Source organism: Narcine bancroftii, chromosome 9 (genome assembly GCF_036971445.1).
Source record: "Narcine bancroftii isolate sNarBan1 chromosome 9, sNarBan1.hap1, whole genome shotgun sequence".
In the NCBI taxonomy this organism is placed as follows: Eukaryota; Metazoa; Chordata; class Chondrichthyes; order Torpediniformes; family Narcinidae; genus Narcine; species Narcine bancroftii.
Genome location: NC_091477.1, coordinates 75,146,592 through 75,164,247, shown reverse-complemented (window position 1 = coordinate 75,164,247; position 17,656 = coordinate 75,146,592). Strand labels below are relative to the sequence as shown.

At 45.5% G+C, this 17,656-nt stretch overlaps 1 protein-coding gene across 12 annotated transcripts in view; it reads right to left on the bottom strand.

Moving 5' to 3' along the window:
• slco2a1 (solute carrier organic anion transporter family, member 2A1) overlaps positions 1–17,656 on the bottom strand; it is a 123,469-nt gene that overhangs the window by 66,507 nt on the left and 39,306 nt on the right. For 11 of the 12 annotated variants that reach the window (XM_069896518.1, XM_069896526.1, XM_069896524.1 and 8 more), the window contains one exon: positions 3,891–3,989. The exons of the other annotated variant lie outside the window; for it this stretch is intronic. In XM_069896518.1, coding sequence (XP_069752619.1) covers positions 3,891–3,989 — 99 coding nt within the window. The remainder of the gene's footprint in view (positions 1–3,890; positions 3,990–17,656) is intronic. 12 annotated transcript variants of the gene reach the window in all.

The following is a 17,656-nucleotide window of genomic DNA, read 5'->3' as shown; positions in this document are numbered from 1 at the left end:
TCTTGGAAAAAGGGATCTACGAGACCTTTCTATATAACCATATAACCATTTATGGAGCGGAAACAGGCCATGTCGGCCTTTCGAGTCTGCACCAGTTCACTAGATCAACTCCACTAACTCAAACCTCCCGCTCACTGCCAATAACCCTCCAACCCCCTCACCTCCATGTACACATCCAACTTTTAAATGACAGAAGGCACCCTGATTTACTCGATACATGTTAGAATTCATTAGGCCTGACCTCTTTCTTTCAGGTCACTAGAGTTCCTTTTTGTTTCTCTTATTTCAAGTTAAACATTAGGCAGCCAGTCCTCTCCTCTTGTATGAATCACAAGGGCTTTAACCAGACTGAACTAAGTACTCACAACCCGTCTTCCAAATGGGGTTTTTCCACAGGCTTGGCAGCTTTTCCTGTTCCAGTCCCAGCTGCTATCTCAATCTTTTTTCCCAGTATACCCTTGCCAAGCACCTCGGGAATCCAGGTCTGAAAAAAACTTACTGGGTTTTGCCCTTCAATCCCTTCCCTTAGCCCCACTATTTTAATGTTACTTAGCCTGCTGTAGTTCTCAATGCCATCTAATATTCTCTCTTTCATTCAGCAGCATCTCCAATTTATTACCCATACCATGAATGGTGTCCACATTTTTACACACCCTTTCTTCCACTTCAGCCACCCTACCCATCAGCCCAGATAGGGTACCCTGGACCTTGTCCAGCTTCCCTCCCATGTCTTGGGATCTCTTCTCGACAGCCTGGAAGAGCCTGCCTTCCATCTGTGTCCATTACATCATCCAGAGGGGTCTCAGAGCCCCCCTGCTTGCTTTGTTTTGATAGGACTCTTTTTTTTTAGTCCCACAGCCCAATGGACCCTTCCTCCACCACTGCCTTCATCCTCTTCAGAGCTCCTGGACTGGTCGCTACTGCTGCCTGTGCTCGCCATCTCTTCTGGTCCATTGCTGGACCCGTTGATAGCCACACTCGACCCGCTCACTGCTGCATCGCCTGCTGCATCATGCGACTTGGCTCCAAACCTGCCACTGGTGTTGAGGTGGGTACCGACCTCCCCCTCGGTACCAGAGTCAATGCCAATTCTTCACGGCTTCTTATCTGTCCATACTGGCCTGCTTTCTTTGTGTACTTGTCAGGCAGTAACGCTGTCCTTGCCTGAGTCTCATCTTCCTTGCTGGATGGGTTTGCAGCCCCTTCCTCGGCCCTCAGGGTGGCCCCGCCATTTTCCTCACCACAAGGCACCTCCAGCTGGGCCTCTTGTTTCGATGGAGATACTTTTGTGCTTTTACTTGCGAATTTACTCTTCTTAGTCATTGTTTACTGTAGGTTTCTTCCCACGTCTTCTTTTGGTATTTTGAATTTTGAGTTGAGATTTTTAACCCTATTTATTCTTGAAAATCCTGGGAGCTCTAGGATTCCACCTCCCACTCTCCCCAAATCATGCGACCAAACATTTGTTCATTTGCCAATATGTTCATCCCATTGACGGAATTTGTTCTGATGCTCAATGACTCCTCTTCCATTCAACTCCTCTAGTTTAAAGGTCGAGAAGAATTGGGAAAGTGGGCCAAGGAAATTAACTCAGGACAAATGCCAGATGTTGCACTTTGGTAGTTTAAAACAGGGCAGAACTTATAGAGTGAATGTTGGGGTCCTGGGGAGTGTTGTGGAACAGAGACATGGGGCTTGAGGTAGAGAGTTTCTTGAGAGTGGGAACACAAGTAGATGAGATGGTAAAGAAGGCATTTGGCATGTTTGCCTTTATCGGTCAAGGGACTGGCTATAGGAGCAGGCTACTGTACAACTGTACATGAAGTTGGCAAAGCCACATGGTCACCCAATAAACATCACTAAGCTAGTAAGGGTGCAGGAAAGAGTCACAAGAATGTTAGCTGGATTGGTGGCCTTGAATTATAAGGAGAGGTTGGATCAGCTGGGGATTTTCTTCGTGGAGCATAGGGGGCTGAGAGAAGGCCTTATAGAGGTAAACAAAGTCATGAGGTGCATAGATAAGGTAAATAGTCATCGTCTTTTTTCACAGAGAATATAATCAGGATTGAGATTTAAGATGAGAGGGGAATATTTAAAAGGGATCTGAGGTGCACCTTCTCCACTTAGAGGACAGTAGGTTTGTGGAACAAGCTGCCAGAGGAACTGGTAGAGGTGGGAATAATTTCAATGTTCAATGGATACATGGATGGGAAAGGTTTAGAGAGATTTGTGCTAAGTGCAGTCAAAAGGGACTAGCTTGGTCAGTCAGCATGGACAAATTGGGCCAAAGGGCCTGTTCCGTGCTGTGGAATTCCATGAGTCCATGACTTGCATGGGCCCAAGCTGCACCTGTGTTTAGTGTTGGGTACTTGGAGCCCATTCGGGACAACTGCCCCAATTTTTCCTGCAATACATTTTTGACTGCACTGAGGCCACTTCTTTTCCTAATCATCTTAAATATGTGTCCAAGAGTTATCAATTCCCTTATGTCAGTAAAAATGCATTCCCAATCAGACCACATTTGCCCAGGTGTCTGCTTCTTCTGTTGAAGTGACAGCTAATTTTTGTTAAAATTGAACCCTCTGCAGGTCCTAGGTTTATTCATATGACCTTTGGTGAATAAAGGTGCAGAATTTACAGTTTTCCAGCCCTCAGTTCCCACACCTGAACCGACAGATGGTTGGAAAACCTTCCTTCAGTTTCCCCAGTATCCCATCTGGACCAGGTGATTTTTCCACTCCAAGTGCAGCTGGCCTTTCTTGTTTGCTCCTCTTCATCAACACTGAGCCCACCACAAGCTTAACTCCAGGCTCCTTTACTCCACCAGCATCTCCTTCCTTACCTGACCAATGTAAAGTCTTCGTTTAGTACCCCAAGCAAAGTCCCTGCTTCATCAATAAATCAGGCAAAGAATAAAGGGATCTTTTCCGGCTGGCTGCTGATAACTAATGATGTTCCACAGGGGTTGATGTTGGGGCAGCTACTTTCCATGTTATATTGTATGATTTAGATGGAATTCATGGCTTGGTGGCCAAGTTTTCAGGTAATCTGAAGATGGGTGGTGGGGTGGGTAGTGTTGTCTAAGCAGGGTGTCGGCAATGATATTTTGAGAGGTTGGAAGAATGGACAAAGAAATGGCTGATGGAATACGCTGCAGGGATGGGTATGGCCAAGCACTTTGGTTGAAGAAATAAAGAAGCAGACTATTTCCAAAATGGGGAGAAAATTCAGAAAGCAGAGAAAGTATAGGATTCCATGAAGGTTAACTTTGCAGGCTGAGTCAGTAGTAAGAAGGCAAATGCAATGTTAGCATTCATTTCAAGAAGACTAGAATATAAAAGCAAGGATATAATGTTGAGGCCTTATACATCATTAGTCAAACCACATTTGGTGTATTGAGAGCAGTTTTCCCCAATATCTCATCAAGACTGCATCTTGTCCATCTCCTCCTTCCAGGCCATCTGCTCTACCTTTACATCATTATCTACTGATGTGTCATTTCAATTCACCTGGGGCATTGAAACTGACTTTCTCTACCCATTGTCATTATCTGAGACAACTCACAATCCTATTCCATTGTATTTCTAATCCTGACGATACTTTGATCACAGTGCCCTCCATGTTGCTCCACCGATTTCACTTTTATAATTATTGTTTCCATGAGATAGGTGAATAAAATCAGAGGACCTAATTTCTTTCTACATTATTTGAAAGAAATGAGATACATTATAATTAAGAATGAATATATTGAGTCATGAATATGCATTCACTCAATATGAATATATGTATATTTTCTGTTGTGCTTCAGCGAATGAAATAGCAACGCACACTGAAGCAGCTATTCCACTCCCCATTAATGAGCACAGCATCTTTCTCTGCCACCCCCTTACCTGGATTCACTCTGTCCAGGTCCACAAATAAACGTAACATCACAGACCCAAGTAAATATCCAAAGGCAGGTCCAAAGACAGATATTGCAAACAGGATTGCTGAAGAGGAAAAAAAGGCACAAGTTATTCAGCAAACTGACCCAGAAATAATATTACATCACACATCTGGTCTATGTCAACTACGCTGAACTTTCGAAAAGGTCTAATTGTATGGTCTGTTTGATTCTTTGTGTGGAAGAAGCTCACTTGCTGAAGTTTGTGGTAGAAGCTCCCTTGCTGAAGTTTGTGGTAGAAGCTCCCTTGCTGAAGTTTGTGGTAGAAGCTCCCTTGCTGAAGTTTGTGGTAGAAGCTCCCTTGCTGAAGTTTGTGGTAGAAGCTCCCTTGCTGAAGTTTGTGGTAGAAGCTCCCTTGCTGAAGTTTGTGGTAGAAGCTCCCTTGCTGAAGTTTGTGGTAGAAGCTCCCTTGCTGAAGTTTGTGGTAGAAGCTCCCTTGCTGAAGTTTGTGGTAGAAGCTCACTTGCTGAAGTTTGTGGTAGAAGCTCCCTTGCTGAAGTTTGTGGTAGAAGCTCCCTTGCTGAAGAAGTTTGTGGTAGAAGCTCACTTGCTGAGGTTTGTGGTAGAAGCTCCCTTGCTGAAGTTTGTGGTAGAAGCTCACTTGCTGAAGAAGTTTGTGGTAGAAGCTCACTTGCTGAAGTTTGTGGTAGAAGCTCCCTTGCTGAAGTTTGTGGTAGAAGCTCACTTGCTGAAGTTTGTGGTAGAAGCTCACTTGCTGAAGAAGTTTGTGGTAGAAGCTCCCTTGATGAAGTTTGTGGTAGAAGCTCCCTTGCTGAAGTTTGTGGTAGAAACTCCCTTGCTGAAGTTTGTGGTAGAAGCTCACTTGCTGAAGTTTGTGGTAGAAGCTCCCTTGCTGAAGTTTGTGGTAGAAGCTCCCTTGCTGAAGTTTGTGGTAGAAGCTCCCTTGCTGAAGTTTGTGGTAGAAGCTCCCTTGCTGAAGTTTGTGGTAGAAGCTCCCTTGCTGAAGTTTGTGGTAGAAGCTCCCTTGCTGAAGTTTGTGGTAGAAGCTCCCTTGCTGAAGTTTGTGGTAGAAGCTCACTTGCTGAAGTTTGTGGTAGAAGCTCCCTTGCTGAAGTTTGTGGTAGAAGCTCCCTTGCTGAAGTTTGTGGTAGAAGCTCCCTTGCTGAAGTTTGTGGTAGAAGCTCCCTTGCTGAAGTTTGTGGTAGAAGCTCCCTTGCTGAAGTTTGTGGTAGAAGCTCCCTTGCTGAAGTTTGTGGTAGAAGCTCCCTTGCTGAAGTTTGTGGTAAAAGCTCCCTTGCTGAAGTTTGTGGTAAAGGCTCCCTTGCTGAAGTTTGTGGTAAAGGCTCCCTTGCTGAAGTTTGTGGTAGAAACTCACTTGCTGAAGTTTGTGGTAGAAGCTCCCTTGCTGAAGTTTGTGGTAGAAGCTCACTTGCTGAAGAAGTTTGTGGTAGAAGCTCACTTGCTTAAGTTTGTGGTAGAAGCTCACTTGCTGAAGAAGTTTGTGGTAGAAGCTCACTTGCTGAAGTTTGTGGTAGAAGCTCACTTGCAGAAGTTTGTGGTAGAAGCTCACTTGCAGAAGTTTGTGGTAGAAGCTCACTTGCTGAAGTTTGTGGTAGAAACTCACTTGCTGAAGTTTGTGGTAGAAGCTCCCTTGCTGAAGTTTGTGGTAGAAGCTCACTTGCTGAAGTTTGTGGTAGAAACTCACTTGCTGAAGTTTGTGGTAGAAGCTCCCTTGCTGAAGTTTGTGGTAGAAACTCACTTGCTGAAGTTTGTGGTAGAAGCTCCCTTGCTGAAGTTTGTGGTAGAAGCTCCCTTGCTGAAGTTTGTGGTAGAAGCTCACTTGCTGAAGTTTGTGGTAGAAGCTCACTTGCTGAAGTTTGTGGTAGAAACTCACTTGCTGAAGTTTGTGGTAGAAGCTCCCTTGCTGAAGTTTGTGGTAGAAGCTCCCTTGCTGAAGTTTGTGGTAGAAGCTCCCTTGCTGAAGTTTGTGGTAGAAGCTCCCTTGCTGAAGTTTGTGGTAGAAGCTCCCTTGCTGAAGTTTGTGGTAGAAGCTCACTTGCTGAAGAAGTTTGTGGTAGAAGCTCACTTGCTGAAGTTTGTGGTAGAAGCTCCCTTGCTGAAGAAGTTTGTGGTAGAAGCTCACTTGCTGAGGTTTGTGGTAGAAGCTCCCTTGCTGAAGTTTGTGGTAGAAGCTCACTTGCTGAAGAAGTTTGTGGTAGAAGCTCACTTGCTGAAGTTTGTGGTAGAAGCTCCCTTGCTGAAGTTTGTGGTAGAAGCTCACTTGCTGAAGTTTGTGGTAGAAGCTCACTTGCTGAAGAAGTTTGTGGTAGAAGCTCCCTTGCTGAAGTTTGTGGTAGAAGCTCCCTTGCTGAAGTTTGTGGTAGAAACTCCCTTGCTGAAGTTTGTGGTAGAAGCTCACTTGCTGAAGTTTGTGGTAGAAGCTCCCTTGCTGAAGTTTGTGGTAGAAGCTCCCTTGCTGAAGTTTGTGGTAGAAGCTCCCTTGCTGAAGTTTGTGGTAGAAGCTCCCTTGCTGAAGTTTGTGGTAGAAGCTCCCTTGCTGAAGTTTGTGGTAGAAGCTCCCTTGCTGAAGTTTGTGGTAGAAGCTCCCTTGCTGAAGTTTGTGGTAGAAGCTCCCTTGCTGAAGTTTGTGGTAGAAGCTCCCTTGCTGAAGTTTGTGGTAGAAGCTCCCTTGCTGAAGTTTGTGGTAGAAGCTCACTTGCTGAAGTTAGTGGTAGAAGCTCCCTTGCTGAAGTTTGTGGTAGAAGCTCCCTTGCTGAAGTTTGTGGTAGAAGCTCCCTTGCTGAAGTTTGTGGTAGAAGCTCCCTTGCTGAAGTTTGTGGTAGAAGCTCCCTTGCTGAAGTTTGTGGTAGAAGCTCCCTTGCTGAAGTTTGTGGTAGAAGCTCCCTTGCTGAAGTTTGTGGTAAAAGCTCCCTTGCTGAAGTTTGTGGTAAAGGCTCCCTTGCTGAAGTTTGTGGTAAAGGCTCCCTTGCTGAAGTTTGTGGTAGAAACTCACTTGCTGAAGTTTGTGGTAGAAGCTCCCTTGCTGAAGTTTGTGGTAGAAGCTCACTTGCTGAAGAAGTTTGTGGTAGAAGCTCACTTGCTTAAGTTTGTGGTAGAAGCTCACTTGCTGAAGAAGTTTGTGGTAGAAGCTCACTTGCTGAAGTTTGTGGTAGAAGCTCACTTGCAGAAGTTTGTGGTAGAAGCTCACTTGAAGAAGTTTGTGGTAGAAGCTCACTTGCTGAAGTTTGTGGTAGAAACTCACTTGCTGAAGTTTGTGGTAGAAGCTCCCTTGCTGAAGTTTGTGGTAGAAGCTCACTTGCTGAAGTTTGTGGTAGAAACTCACTTGCTGAAGTTTGTGGTAGAAGCTCCCTTGCTGAAGTTTGTGGTAGAAACTCACTTGCTGAAGTTTGTGGTAGAAGCTCCCTTGCTGAAGTTTGTGGTAGAAGCTCCCTTGCTGAAGTTTGTGGTAGAAGCTCACTTGCTGAAGTTTGTGGTAGAAGCTCACTTGCTGAAGTTTGTGGTAGAAACTCACTTGCTGAAGTTTGTGGTAGAAGCTCCCTTGCTGAAGTTTGTGGTAGAAGCTCCCTTGCTGAAGTTTGTGGTAGAAGCTCCCTTGCTGAAGTTTGTGGTAAAGGCTCCCTTGCTGAAGTTTGTGGTAAAGGCTCCATTGCTGAAGTTTGTGGTAGAAGCTCAGTTGCTGAAGAAGTTTGTGGTAGAAGCTCCCTTGCTGAAGTTTGTGGTAGAAGCTCCCTTGCTGAAGTTTGTGGTAGAAGCTCACTTGCTGAAGTTTGTGGTAAAAGCTCCCTTGCTCAAGTTTGTGGTAAAGGCTCCCTTGCTGAAGTTTGTGGTAAAGGCTCCCTTGCTGAAGTTTGTGGTAGAAGCTCACTTGCTGAAGTTTGTGGTAGAAACTCACTTGCTGAAGTTTGTGGTAGAAGCTCCCTTGCTGAAGTTTGTGGTAGAAGCTCCCTTGCTGAAGTTTGTGGTAGAAGCTCACTTGCTGAAGAAGTTTGTGGTAGAAGCTCACTTGCTGAAGTTTGTGGTAGAAGCTCACTTGCTGAAGAAGTTAGTGGTAGAAGCTCACTTGCTGAAGTTTGTGGTAGAAGCTCACTTGCTGAAGTTTGTGGTAGAAGCTCCCTTGCTGAAGTTTGTGGTAGAAGCTCCCTTGCTGAAGTTTGTGGTAGAAGCTCACTTGCTGAAGAAGTTTGTGGTAGAAGCTCACTTGCTGAAGTTTGTGGTAGAAGCTCACTTGCAGAAGTTTGTGGTAGAAGCTCACTTGCTGAAGTTTGTGGTAGAAGCTCCCTTGCTGAAGTTTGTGGTAGAAGCACCCTTGCTGAAGAAGTTTGTGGTAGAAGCTCACTTGCTGAGGTTTGTGGTAGAAGCTCCCTTGCTGAAGTTTGTGGTAGAAGCTCACTTGCTGAAGAAGTTTGTGGTAGAAGCTCACTTGCTGAAGTTTGTGGTAGAAGCTCCCTTGCTGAAGTTTGTGGTAGAAGCTCACTTGCTGAACTTTGTGGTAGAAGCTCACTTGCTGAAGAAGTTTGTGGTTGAAGCTCCCTTGCTGAAGTTTGTGGTAGAAGCTCCCTTGCTGAAGTTTGTGGTAGAAGCTCCCTTGCTGAAGTTTGTGGTAGAAGCTCACTTGCTGAAGTTTGTGGTAGAAGCTCCCTTGCTGAAGTTTGTGGTAGAAGCTCCCTTGCTGAAGTTTGTGGTAGAAGCTCCCTTGCTGAAGTTTGTGGTAGAAGCTCCCTTGCTGAAGTTTGTGGTAGAAGCTCCCTTGCTGAAGTTTGTGGTAGAAGCTCCCTTGCTGAAGTTTGTGGTAGAAGCTCCCTTGCTGAAGTTTGTGGTAGAAGCTCCCTTGCTGAAGTTTGTGGTAGAAGCTCCCTTGCTGAAGTTTGTGGTAGAAGCTCACTTGCTGAAGTTTGTGGTAGAAGCTCCCTTGCTGAAGTTTGTGGTAGAAGCTCCCTTGCTGAAGTTTGTGGTAGAAGCTCCCTTGCTGAAGTTTGTGGTAGAAGCTCCCTTGCTGAAGTTTGTGGTAGAAGCTCCCTTGCTGAAGTTTGTGGTAGAAGCTCCCTTGCTGAAGTTTGTGGTAGAAGCTCCCTTGCTGAAGTTTGTGGTAAAAGCTCCCTTGCTGAAGTTTGTGGTAAAGGCTCCCTTGCTGAAGTTTGTGGTAGAAACTCACTTGCTGAAGTTTGTGGTAGAAGCTCCCTTGCTGAAGTTTGTGGTAGAAGCTCACTTGCTGAAGAAGTTTGTGGTAGAAGCTCACTTGCTTAAGTTTGTGGTAGAAGCTCACTTGCAGAAGTTTGTGGTAGAAGCTCACTTGCTGAAGAAGTTTGTGGTAGAAGCTCACTTGCTGAAGTTTGTGGTAGAAGCTCACTTGCAGAAGTTTGTGGTAGAAGCTCACTTGCTGAAGTTTGTGGTAGAAACTCACTTGCTGAAGTTTGTGGTAGAAGCTCCCTTGCTGAAGTTTGTGGTAGAAGCTCACTTGCTGAAGTTTGTGGTAGAAGCTCACTTGCTGAAGTTTGTGGTAGAAACTCACTTGCTGAAGTTTGTGGTAGAAGCTCCCTTGCTGAAGTTTGTGGTAGAAGCTCCCTTGCTGAAGTTTGTGGTAAAGGCTCCATTGCTGAAGTTTGTGGTAGAAGCTCCCTTTCTGAAGTTTGTGGTAGAAGCTCCCTTGCTGAAGTTTGTGGTAGAAGCTCCCTTGCTGAAGTTTGTGGTAAAAGCTCCCTTGCTGAAGTTTGTGGGAAAGGCTCCCTTGCTGAAGTTTGTGGTAAAGGCTCCCTTGCTGAAGTTTGTGGTAGAAGCTCACTTGCTGAAGTTTGTGGTAGAAACTCACTTGCTGAAGTTTGTGGTAGAAGCTCCCTTGCAGAAGTTTGTGGCAGAAGCTCCCTTGCTGAAGTTTGTGGTAGAAGCTCACTTGCTGAAGTTTGTGGTAGAAGCTCACTTGCTGAAGAAGTTTGTGGTAGAAGCTCACTTGCTGAAGTTTGTGGTAGAAGCTCACTTGCTGAAGTTTGTGGTAGAAGCTCCCTTGCTGAAGTTTGTGGTAGAAGCTCCCTTGCTGAAGTTTGTGGTAAAGGCTCCCTTGCTGAAGTTTGTGGTAGAAGCTCCCTTGCTGAAGTTTGTGGTAGAAGCTCACTTGCTGAAGTTTGTGGTAGAAGCTCCATTGCTGAAGTTTGTGGTAGAAGCTCACTTGCTGAAGTTTGTGGTAGAAGCTCCCTTGCTGAAGTTTGTGGTAGAAGCTCTATTGCTGAAGTTTGTGGTAGAAGCTCACTTGCTGAAGTTTGTGGTAGAAGCTCACTTGCTGAAGTTTGTGGTAGAAGCTCCCTTGCTGAAGTTTGTGGAAGAAACTCCCTTGCTGAAGTTTGTGGTAGAAGCTCACTTGCTGAAGTTTGTGGTAGAAGCTCCCTTGCTGAAGTTTGTGGTAGAAGCTCCCTTGCTGAAGTATGTGGTAAAGGCTCCCTTGCTGAAGTTTGTGGTAGAAGCTCCCTTGCTGAAGTTTGTGGTAGAAGCTCACTTGCTGAAGTTTGTGGTAGAAGCTCCATTGCTGAAGTTTGTGGTAGAAGCTCACTTGCTGAAGTTTGTGGTAGAAGCTCACTTGCTGAAGTTTGTGGTAGAAGCTCCCTTGCTGAAGTTTGTGGTAGAAGCTCCCTTGCTGAAGTTTGTGGTAGAAGCTCACTTGCTGAAGTTTGTGGTAGAAGCTCCCTTGCTGAAGTTTGTGGTAGAAGCTCCCTTGCTGAAGTTTGTGGTAGAAGCTCACTTGCTGAAGTTTGTGGTAGAAGCTCACTTGCTGAAGTTTGTGGTAGAAGCTCCATTGCTGAAGTTTGTGCTAGAAGCTCACTTGCTGAAGTTTGTGGTAGAAGCTCCATTGCTGAAGTTTGTGGTAGAATCTCACTTGCTGAAGTTTGTGGTAGAAGCTCCCTTGCTGAAGTTTGTGGTAGAAGCTCCATTGCTGAAGTTTGTGGTAGAAGCTCACTTGCTGAAGTTTGTGGTAGAAGCTCCCTTGCTGAAGTTTGTGGTAGAAGCTCCATTGCTGAAGTTTGTGGTAGAAGCTCACTTGCTGAAGTTTGTGGTAGAAGCTCACTTGCTGAAGTTTGTGGTAGAAGCTCCATTGCTGAAGTTTGTGGTAGAAGCTCACTTGCTGAAGTTTGTGGTAGAAGCTCACTTGCTGAAGTTTGTGGTAGAAGCTCCCTTGCTGAAGTTTGTGGTAGAAGCTCCCTTGCTGAAGTTTGTGGTAGAAGCTCACTTGCTGAAGTTTGTGGTAGAAGCTCCCTTGCTGAAGTTTGTGGTAGAAGCTCCCTTGCTGAAGTTTGTGGTAGAAGCTCACTTGCTGAAGTTTGTGGTAGAAGCTCACTTGCTGAAGTTTGTGGTAGAAGCTCCATTGCTGAAGTTTGTGCTAGGAGCTCACTTGCTGAAGTTTGTGGTAGAAGCTCCCTTGCTGAAGTTTGTGGTAGAAGCTCCCTTGCTGAAGTTTGTGGTAAAGGCTCCCTTGCTGAAGTTTGTGGTAGAAGCTCCCTTGCTGAAGTTTGTGGTAGAAGCTCACTTGCTGAAGTTTGTGGTAGAAGCTCCATTGCTGAAGTTTGTGGTAGAAGCTCACTTGCTGAAGTTTGTGGTAGAAGCTCCCTTGCTGAAGTTTGTGGTAGAAGCTCTATTGCTGAAGTTTGTGGTAGAAGCTCACTTGCTGAAGTTTGTGGTAGAAGCTCACTTGCTGAAGTTTGTGGTAGAAGCTCCCTTGCTGAAGTTTGTGGAAGAAACTCCCTTGCTGAAGTTTGTGGTAGAAGCTCACTTGCTGAAGTTTGTGGTAGAAGCTCCCTTGCTGAAGTTTGTGGTAGAAGCTCCCTTGCTGAAGTATGTGGTAAAGGCTCCCTTGCTGAAGTTTGTGGTAGAAGCTCCCTTGCTGAAGTTTGTGGTAGAAGCTCACTTGCTGAAGTTTGTGGTAGAAGCTCCATTGCTGAAGTTTGTGGTAGAAGCTCACTTGCTGAAGTTTGTGGTAGAAGCTCACTTGCTGAAGTTTGTGGTAGAAGCTCCCTTGCTGAAGTTTGTGGTAGAAGCTCCCTTGCTGAAGTTTGTGGTAGAAGCTCACTTGCTGAAGTTTGTGGTAGAAGCTCCCTTGCTGAAGTTTGTGGTAGAAGCTCCCTTGCTGAAGTTTGTGGTAGAAGCTCACTTGCTGAAGTTTGTGGTAGAAGCTCACTTGCTGAAGTTTGTGGTAGAAGCTCCATTGCTGAAGTTTGTGGTAGAAGCTCACTTGCTGAAGTTTGTGGTAGAAGCTCCATTGCTGAAGTTTGTGGTAGAATCTCACTTGCTGAAGTTTGTGGTAGAAGCTCCCTTGCTGAAGTTTGTGGTAGAAGCTCCATTGCTGAAGTTTGTGGTAGAAGCTCACTTGCTGAAGTTTGTGGTAGAAGCTCCCTTGCTGAAGTTTGTGGTAGAAGCTCCATTGCTGAAGTTTGTGGTAGAAGCTCACTTGCTGAAGTTTGTGGTAGAAGCTCACTTGCTGAAGTTTGTGGTAGAAGCTCCATTGCTGAAGTTTGTGGTAGAAGCTCACTTGCTGAAGTTTGTGGTAGAAGCTCACTTGCTGAAGTTTGTGGTAGAAGCTCCCTTGCTGAAGTTTGTGGTAGAAGCTCCCTTGCTGAAGTTTGTGGTAGAAGCTCACTTGCTGAAGTTTGTGGTAGAAGCTCCCTTGCTGAAGTTTGTGGTAGAAGCTCCCTTGCTGAAGTTTGTGGTAGAAGCTCACTTGCTGAAGTTTGTGGTAGAAGCTCACTTGCTGAAGTTTGTGGTAGAAGCTCCATTGCTGAAGTTTGTGCTAGGAGCTCACTTGCTGAAGTTTGTGGTAGAAGCTCCCTTGCTGAAGTTTGTGGTAGAAGCTCACTTGCTGAAGTTTGTGGTAGAAGCTCCATTGCTGAAGTTTGTGGTAGAAGCTCACTTGCTGAAGTTTGTGGTAGAAGCTCCCTTGCTGAAGTTTGTGGTAGAAGCTCCATTGCTGAAGTTTGTGGTAGAAGCTCACTTGCTGAAGTTTGTGGTAGAAGCTCCCTTGCTGAAGTTTGTGGTAGAAGCTCCCTTGCTGAAGTTTGTGGTAGAAGCTCCCTTGCTGAAGTTTGTGGTAGAAGCTCACGTGCTGAAGTTAGTGGTAGAAGCTCACTTGCTGAAGTTTGTGGTAAAAGCTCCCTTGCTGAAGTTTGTGGTAAAGGCTCCCTTGCTGAAGTTTGTGGTAGAAACTCCCTTGCTGAAGTTTGTGGTAGAAGCTCACTTGCTGAAATTTGTGGTAGAAGCTCCCTTGCTGAAGTTTGTGGTAGAAGCTCCCTTGCTGAAGTTTGTGGTAGAAGCTCACTTGCTGAAGTTTGTGGGAGAAGCTCACTTGCTGAAGTTTGTGGTAGAAGCTCCCTTGCTGAAGTTTGTGGTAGAAGCTCCCTTGCTGAAGTTTGTGGTAGAAGCTCCCTTGCTGAAGTTTGTGGTAGAAGCTCACTTGCAGAAGTTTGTGGTAGAAGCTCCCTTGCTGAAGTTTGTGGTAGAAGCTCACTTGCAGAAGTTTGTGGTAGAAGCTCACTTGCTGAAGTTTGTGGTAGAAGCTCCCTTGCTGAAGTTTGTGGTAGAAGCTCCCTTGCTGAAGTTTGTGGTAGAAGCTCCCTTGCTGAAGTTTGTGGTAGAAGCTCCCTTGCTGAAGTTTGTGGTAGAAGCTCCCTTGCTGAAGTTTGTGGTAGAAGCTCACTTGCAGAAGTTTGTGGTAGAAGCTCCCTTGCTGAAGTTTGTGGTAGAAGCTCACTTGCAGAAGTTTGTGGTAGAAGCTCACTTGCTGAAGTTTGTGGTAGAAGCTCCCTTGCTGAAGTTTGTGGTAGAAGCTCACTTGCTGAAGAAGTTTGTGGTAGAAGCTCACTTGCTGAAGTTTGTGGTAGAAGCTCACTTGCTGAAGTTTGTGGTAGAAGCTCACTTGCTGAAGTTTGTGGTAGAAGCTCACTTGCAGAAATTTGTGGTAGAAGTTCACTTGCTGAAGAAGTTTGTGGTAGAAGCTCACTTGCTGAAGTTTGTGGTAGCAGCTCCCTTGCTGAAGTTTGTGGTAGAAGCTCACTTGCTGAAGTTTGTGGTAGAAGCTCCCTTGCTGAAGTTTGTGGTAGAAGCTCACTTGCTGAAGTTTGTGGTAGAAGCTCCCTTGCTGAAGTTTGTGGTAGAAGCTCACTTGCTGAAGTTTGTGGTAGAAACTCACTTGCTGAAGTTTGTGCTAGAAAGCTCACTTGCTGAAGTTTGTGGTAGAAGCTCCCTTGCTGAAGTTTGTGGTGGAAGCTCACTTGCTGAAGTTTGTGGTAGAAGCTCACTATCTGAAGTTAGTGGTAGAAGCTCCCTTGCTAGAAGCTCCCTTGCTGAAGTTTGTGGTAGAAGCTCCCTTGCTGAAGTTTGTGGTAGAAGCTCCCTTGCTGAAGTTTGTGGTAGAAGCTCCCTTGCTGAAGTTTGTGGTAGAAGCTCCCTTGCTGAAGTTAGTGGTAGAAGCTCACTTGCTGAAGTTTGTGGTAGAAGCTCACTTGCTGAAGTTTGTGGTAAAAGCTCCCTTGCTGAAGTTTATGGTAGAAGCTCCCTTGTTGAAGTTTGTGGTAGAAGCTCACTTGCTGAAGTTTGTGGTAGAAACTCCCTTGCTGAAGTTTGTGGTAGAAGCTCCCTTGCTGAAGTTTGTGGTAGAAGCTCACTTGCTGAAATTTGTGGTAGAAGCTCACTATCTGAAGTTAGTGGTAGAAGCTCCCTTGCTGAAGTTTGTGGTAGAAGCTCACTTGCTGAAGTTTGTGGTAGAAGCTCCCTTGCTGAAGTTTGTGGTAGAAGCTCCCTTGCTGAAGTTTGTGGTAGAAGCTCACTTGCTGAAGAAGTTTGTGGTAGAAGCTCACTTGCTGAAGTTTGTGGTAGAAGCTCACTTGCTGAAGTTTGTGGTAGAAGCTCCCTTGCTGAAGTTTGTGGTAGAAACTCCCTTGCTGAAGTTTGTGGTAGAAGCTCCCTTGCTGAAGTTTGTGGTAGAAGCTCACTTGCTGAAGAAGTTTGTGGTAGAAGCTCACTTGCTGAAGTTTGTGGTAGAAGCTCCCTTGCTGAAGTTAGTGGTAGAAGCTCACTTGCTGAAGTTTGTGTTAAAAGCTCCCTTGCTGAAATTTGTGGTAGAAGCTCACTTGCTGAAGAAGTTTGTGGTAGAAGCTCACTTGCTGAAGTTTGTGGTAGAAGCTCCCTTGCTGAAGTTAGTGGTAGAAGCTCCCTTGCTGAAGTTTGTGGTAGAAGCTCCCTTGCTAGAAGCTCCCTTGCTGAAGTTTGTGGTAGAAGCTCCCTTGCTGAAGTTTGTGGTGGAAGCTCCCTTGCTGAAGTTTGTGGTAGAAGCTCCCTTGCTGAAGTTTGTGGTAGAAGCTCCCTTGCTGAAGTTTGTGGTAGAAGCTCACTTGCTGAAGTTTGAGGTCGAAGCTCACTTGCTGAAGTTTGTGGTAAAAGCTCCCTTGCTGAAGTTTATGGTAGAAGCTCCCTTGTTGAAGTTTGTGGTAGAAGCTCACTTGCTGAAGTTTGTGGTAGAAACTCCCTTGCTGAAGTTTGTGGTAGAAGCTCCCTTGCTGAAGTTTGTGGTAGAAGCTCACTTGCTGAAATTTGTGGTAGAAGCTCACTTGCTGAAGTTTGTGGTAGAAGCTCCCTTGCTGAAGTTTGTGGTAGAAGCTCACTTGCTGAAGTTTGTGGTAGAAGCTCACTTGCTGAAGTTTGTGGTAGAAGCTCCCTTGCTGAAGTTTGTGGTAGAAGCTCCCTTGCTGAAGTTTGTGGTAGAAGCTCCCTTGCTGAAGTTTGTGGTAGAAGCTCACTTGCTGAAGAAGTTTGTGGTAGAAGCTCACTTGCTGAAGTTTGTGGTAGAAGCTCACTTGCTGAAGTTTGTGGTAGAAGCTCCCTTGCTGAAGTTTGTGGTAGAAACTCCCTTGCTGAAGTTTGTGGTAGAAGCTCCCTTGCTGAAGTTTGTGGTAGAAGCTCACTTGCTGAAGAAGTTTGTGGTAGAAGCTCACTTGCTGAAGTTTGTGGTAGAAGCTCCCTTGCTGAAGTTAGTGGTAGAAGCTCACTTGCTGAAGTTTGTGTTAAAAGCTCCCTTGCTGAAGTTTGTGGTAAAGGCTCCCTTGCTGAAGTTTGTGGTAGAAACTCCCTTGCTGAAGTTTGTGGTAGAAGCTCACTTGCTGAAATTTGTGGTAGAAGCTCCCTTGCTGAAGTTTGTGGTAGAAGCTCCCTTGCTGAAGTTTGTGGTAGAAGCTCACTTGCTGAAGTTTGTGGTAGAAGCTCCCTTGCTGAAGTTTGTGGTAGAAGCTCACTTGCTGAAGTTTGTGGTAGAAGCTCCCTTGCTGAAGTTTGTGGTAGAAGCTCACTTGCTGAAGTTTGTGGTAGAAGCTCCCTTGCTGAAGTTTGTGGTAGAAGCTCACTTGCTGAAGTTTGTGGTAGAAGCTCCCTTGCTGAAGTTTGTGGTAGAAGCTCACTTGCTGAAGTTTGTGGTAGAAACTCACTTGCTGAAGTTTGTGGTAGAAGCTCACTTGCTGAAGTCTGTGGTAGAAGCTCCCTTGCTGAAGTTTGTGGTGGAAGCTCACTTGCTGAAGTTTGTGGTAGAAGCTCACTTGCAGAAGTTTGTGGTAGAAGCTCACTTGCTGAAGTTTGTGGTAGAAGCTCCCTTGCTGAAGTTTGTGGTAGAAGCTCCCTTGCTAGAAGCTCCCTTGCTGAAGTTTGTGGTAGAAGCTCCCTTGCTGAAGTTTGTGGTAGAAGCTCCCTTGCTGAAGTTTGTGGTAGAAGCTCCCTTGCTGAAGTTTGTGGTAGAAGCTCCCTTGCTGAAGTTTGTGGTAGAAGCTCACTTGCTGAAGTTTGTGGTAAAAGCTCCCTTGCTGAAGTTTGTGGTAGAAGCTCCCTTGTTGAAGTTTGTGGTAGAAGCTCACTTGCTGAAGTTTGTGGTAGAAACTCCCTTGCTGAAGTTTGTGGTAGAAGCTCCCTTGCTGAAGTTTGTGGTAGAAGCTCACTTGCTGAAATTTGTGGTAGAAGCTCACTTGCTGAAGTTTGTGGTAGAAGCTCCCTTGCTGAAGTTTGTGGTAGAAGCTCACTTGCTGAAGTTTGTGGTAGAAGCTCACTTGCTGAAGTTTGTGGTAGAAGCTCACTTGCTGAAGTTTGTGGTAGAAGCTCCCTTGCTGAAGTTTGTGGTAGAAGCTCACTTGCTGAAGTTTGTGGTAGAAGCTCCCTTGCTGAAGTTTGTGGTAGAAGCTCACTTGCTGAAGAAGTTTGTGGTAGAAGCTCACTTGCTGAAGTTTGTGGTAGAAGCTCACTTGCTGAAGTTTGTGGTAGAAGCTCCCTTGCTGAAGTTTGTGGTAGAAGCTCACTTGCTGAAGAAGTTTGTGGTAGAAGCTCACTTGCTGAAGTTTGTGGTAGAAGCTCACTTGCTGAAGAAGTTTGTGGTAGAAGCTCACTTGCTGAAGTTTGTGGTAGAAGCTCACTTGCTGAAGTTTGTGGTAGAAGCTCCCTTGCTGAAGTTTGTGGTAGAAGCTCACTTGCTGAAGTTTGTGGTAGAAACTCACTTGCTGAAGTTTGTGGTAGAAGCTCCCTTGCTGAAGTTTGTGGTAGAAACTCACTTGCTGAAGTTTGTGGTAGAAGCTCCCTTGCTGAAGTTTGTGGTAGATGCTCCCTTGCTGAAGTTTGTGGTAGAAGCTCACTTGCTGAAGTTTGTGGTAGAAGCTCCCTTGCTGAAGTTTGTGGTAGAAGCTCCCTTGCTGAAGTTTGTGGTAGAAGCTCCCTTGCTGAAGTTTGTGG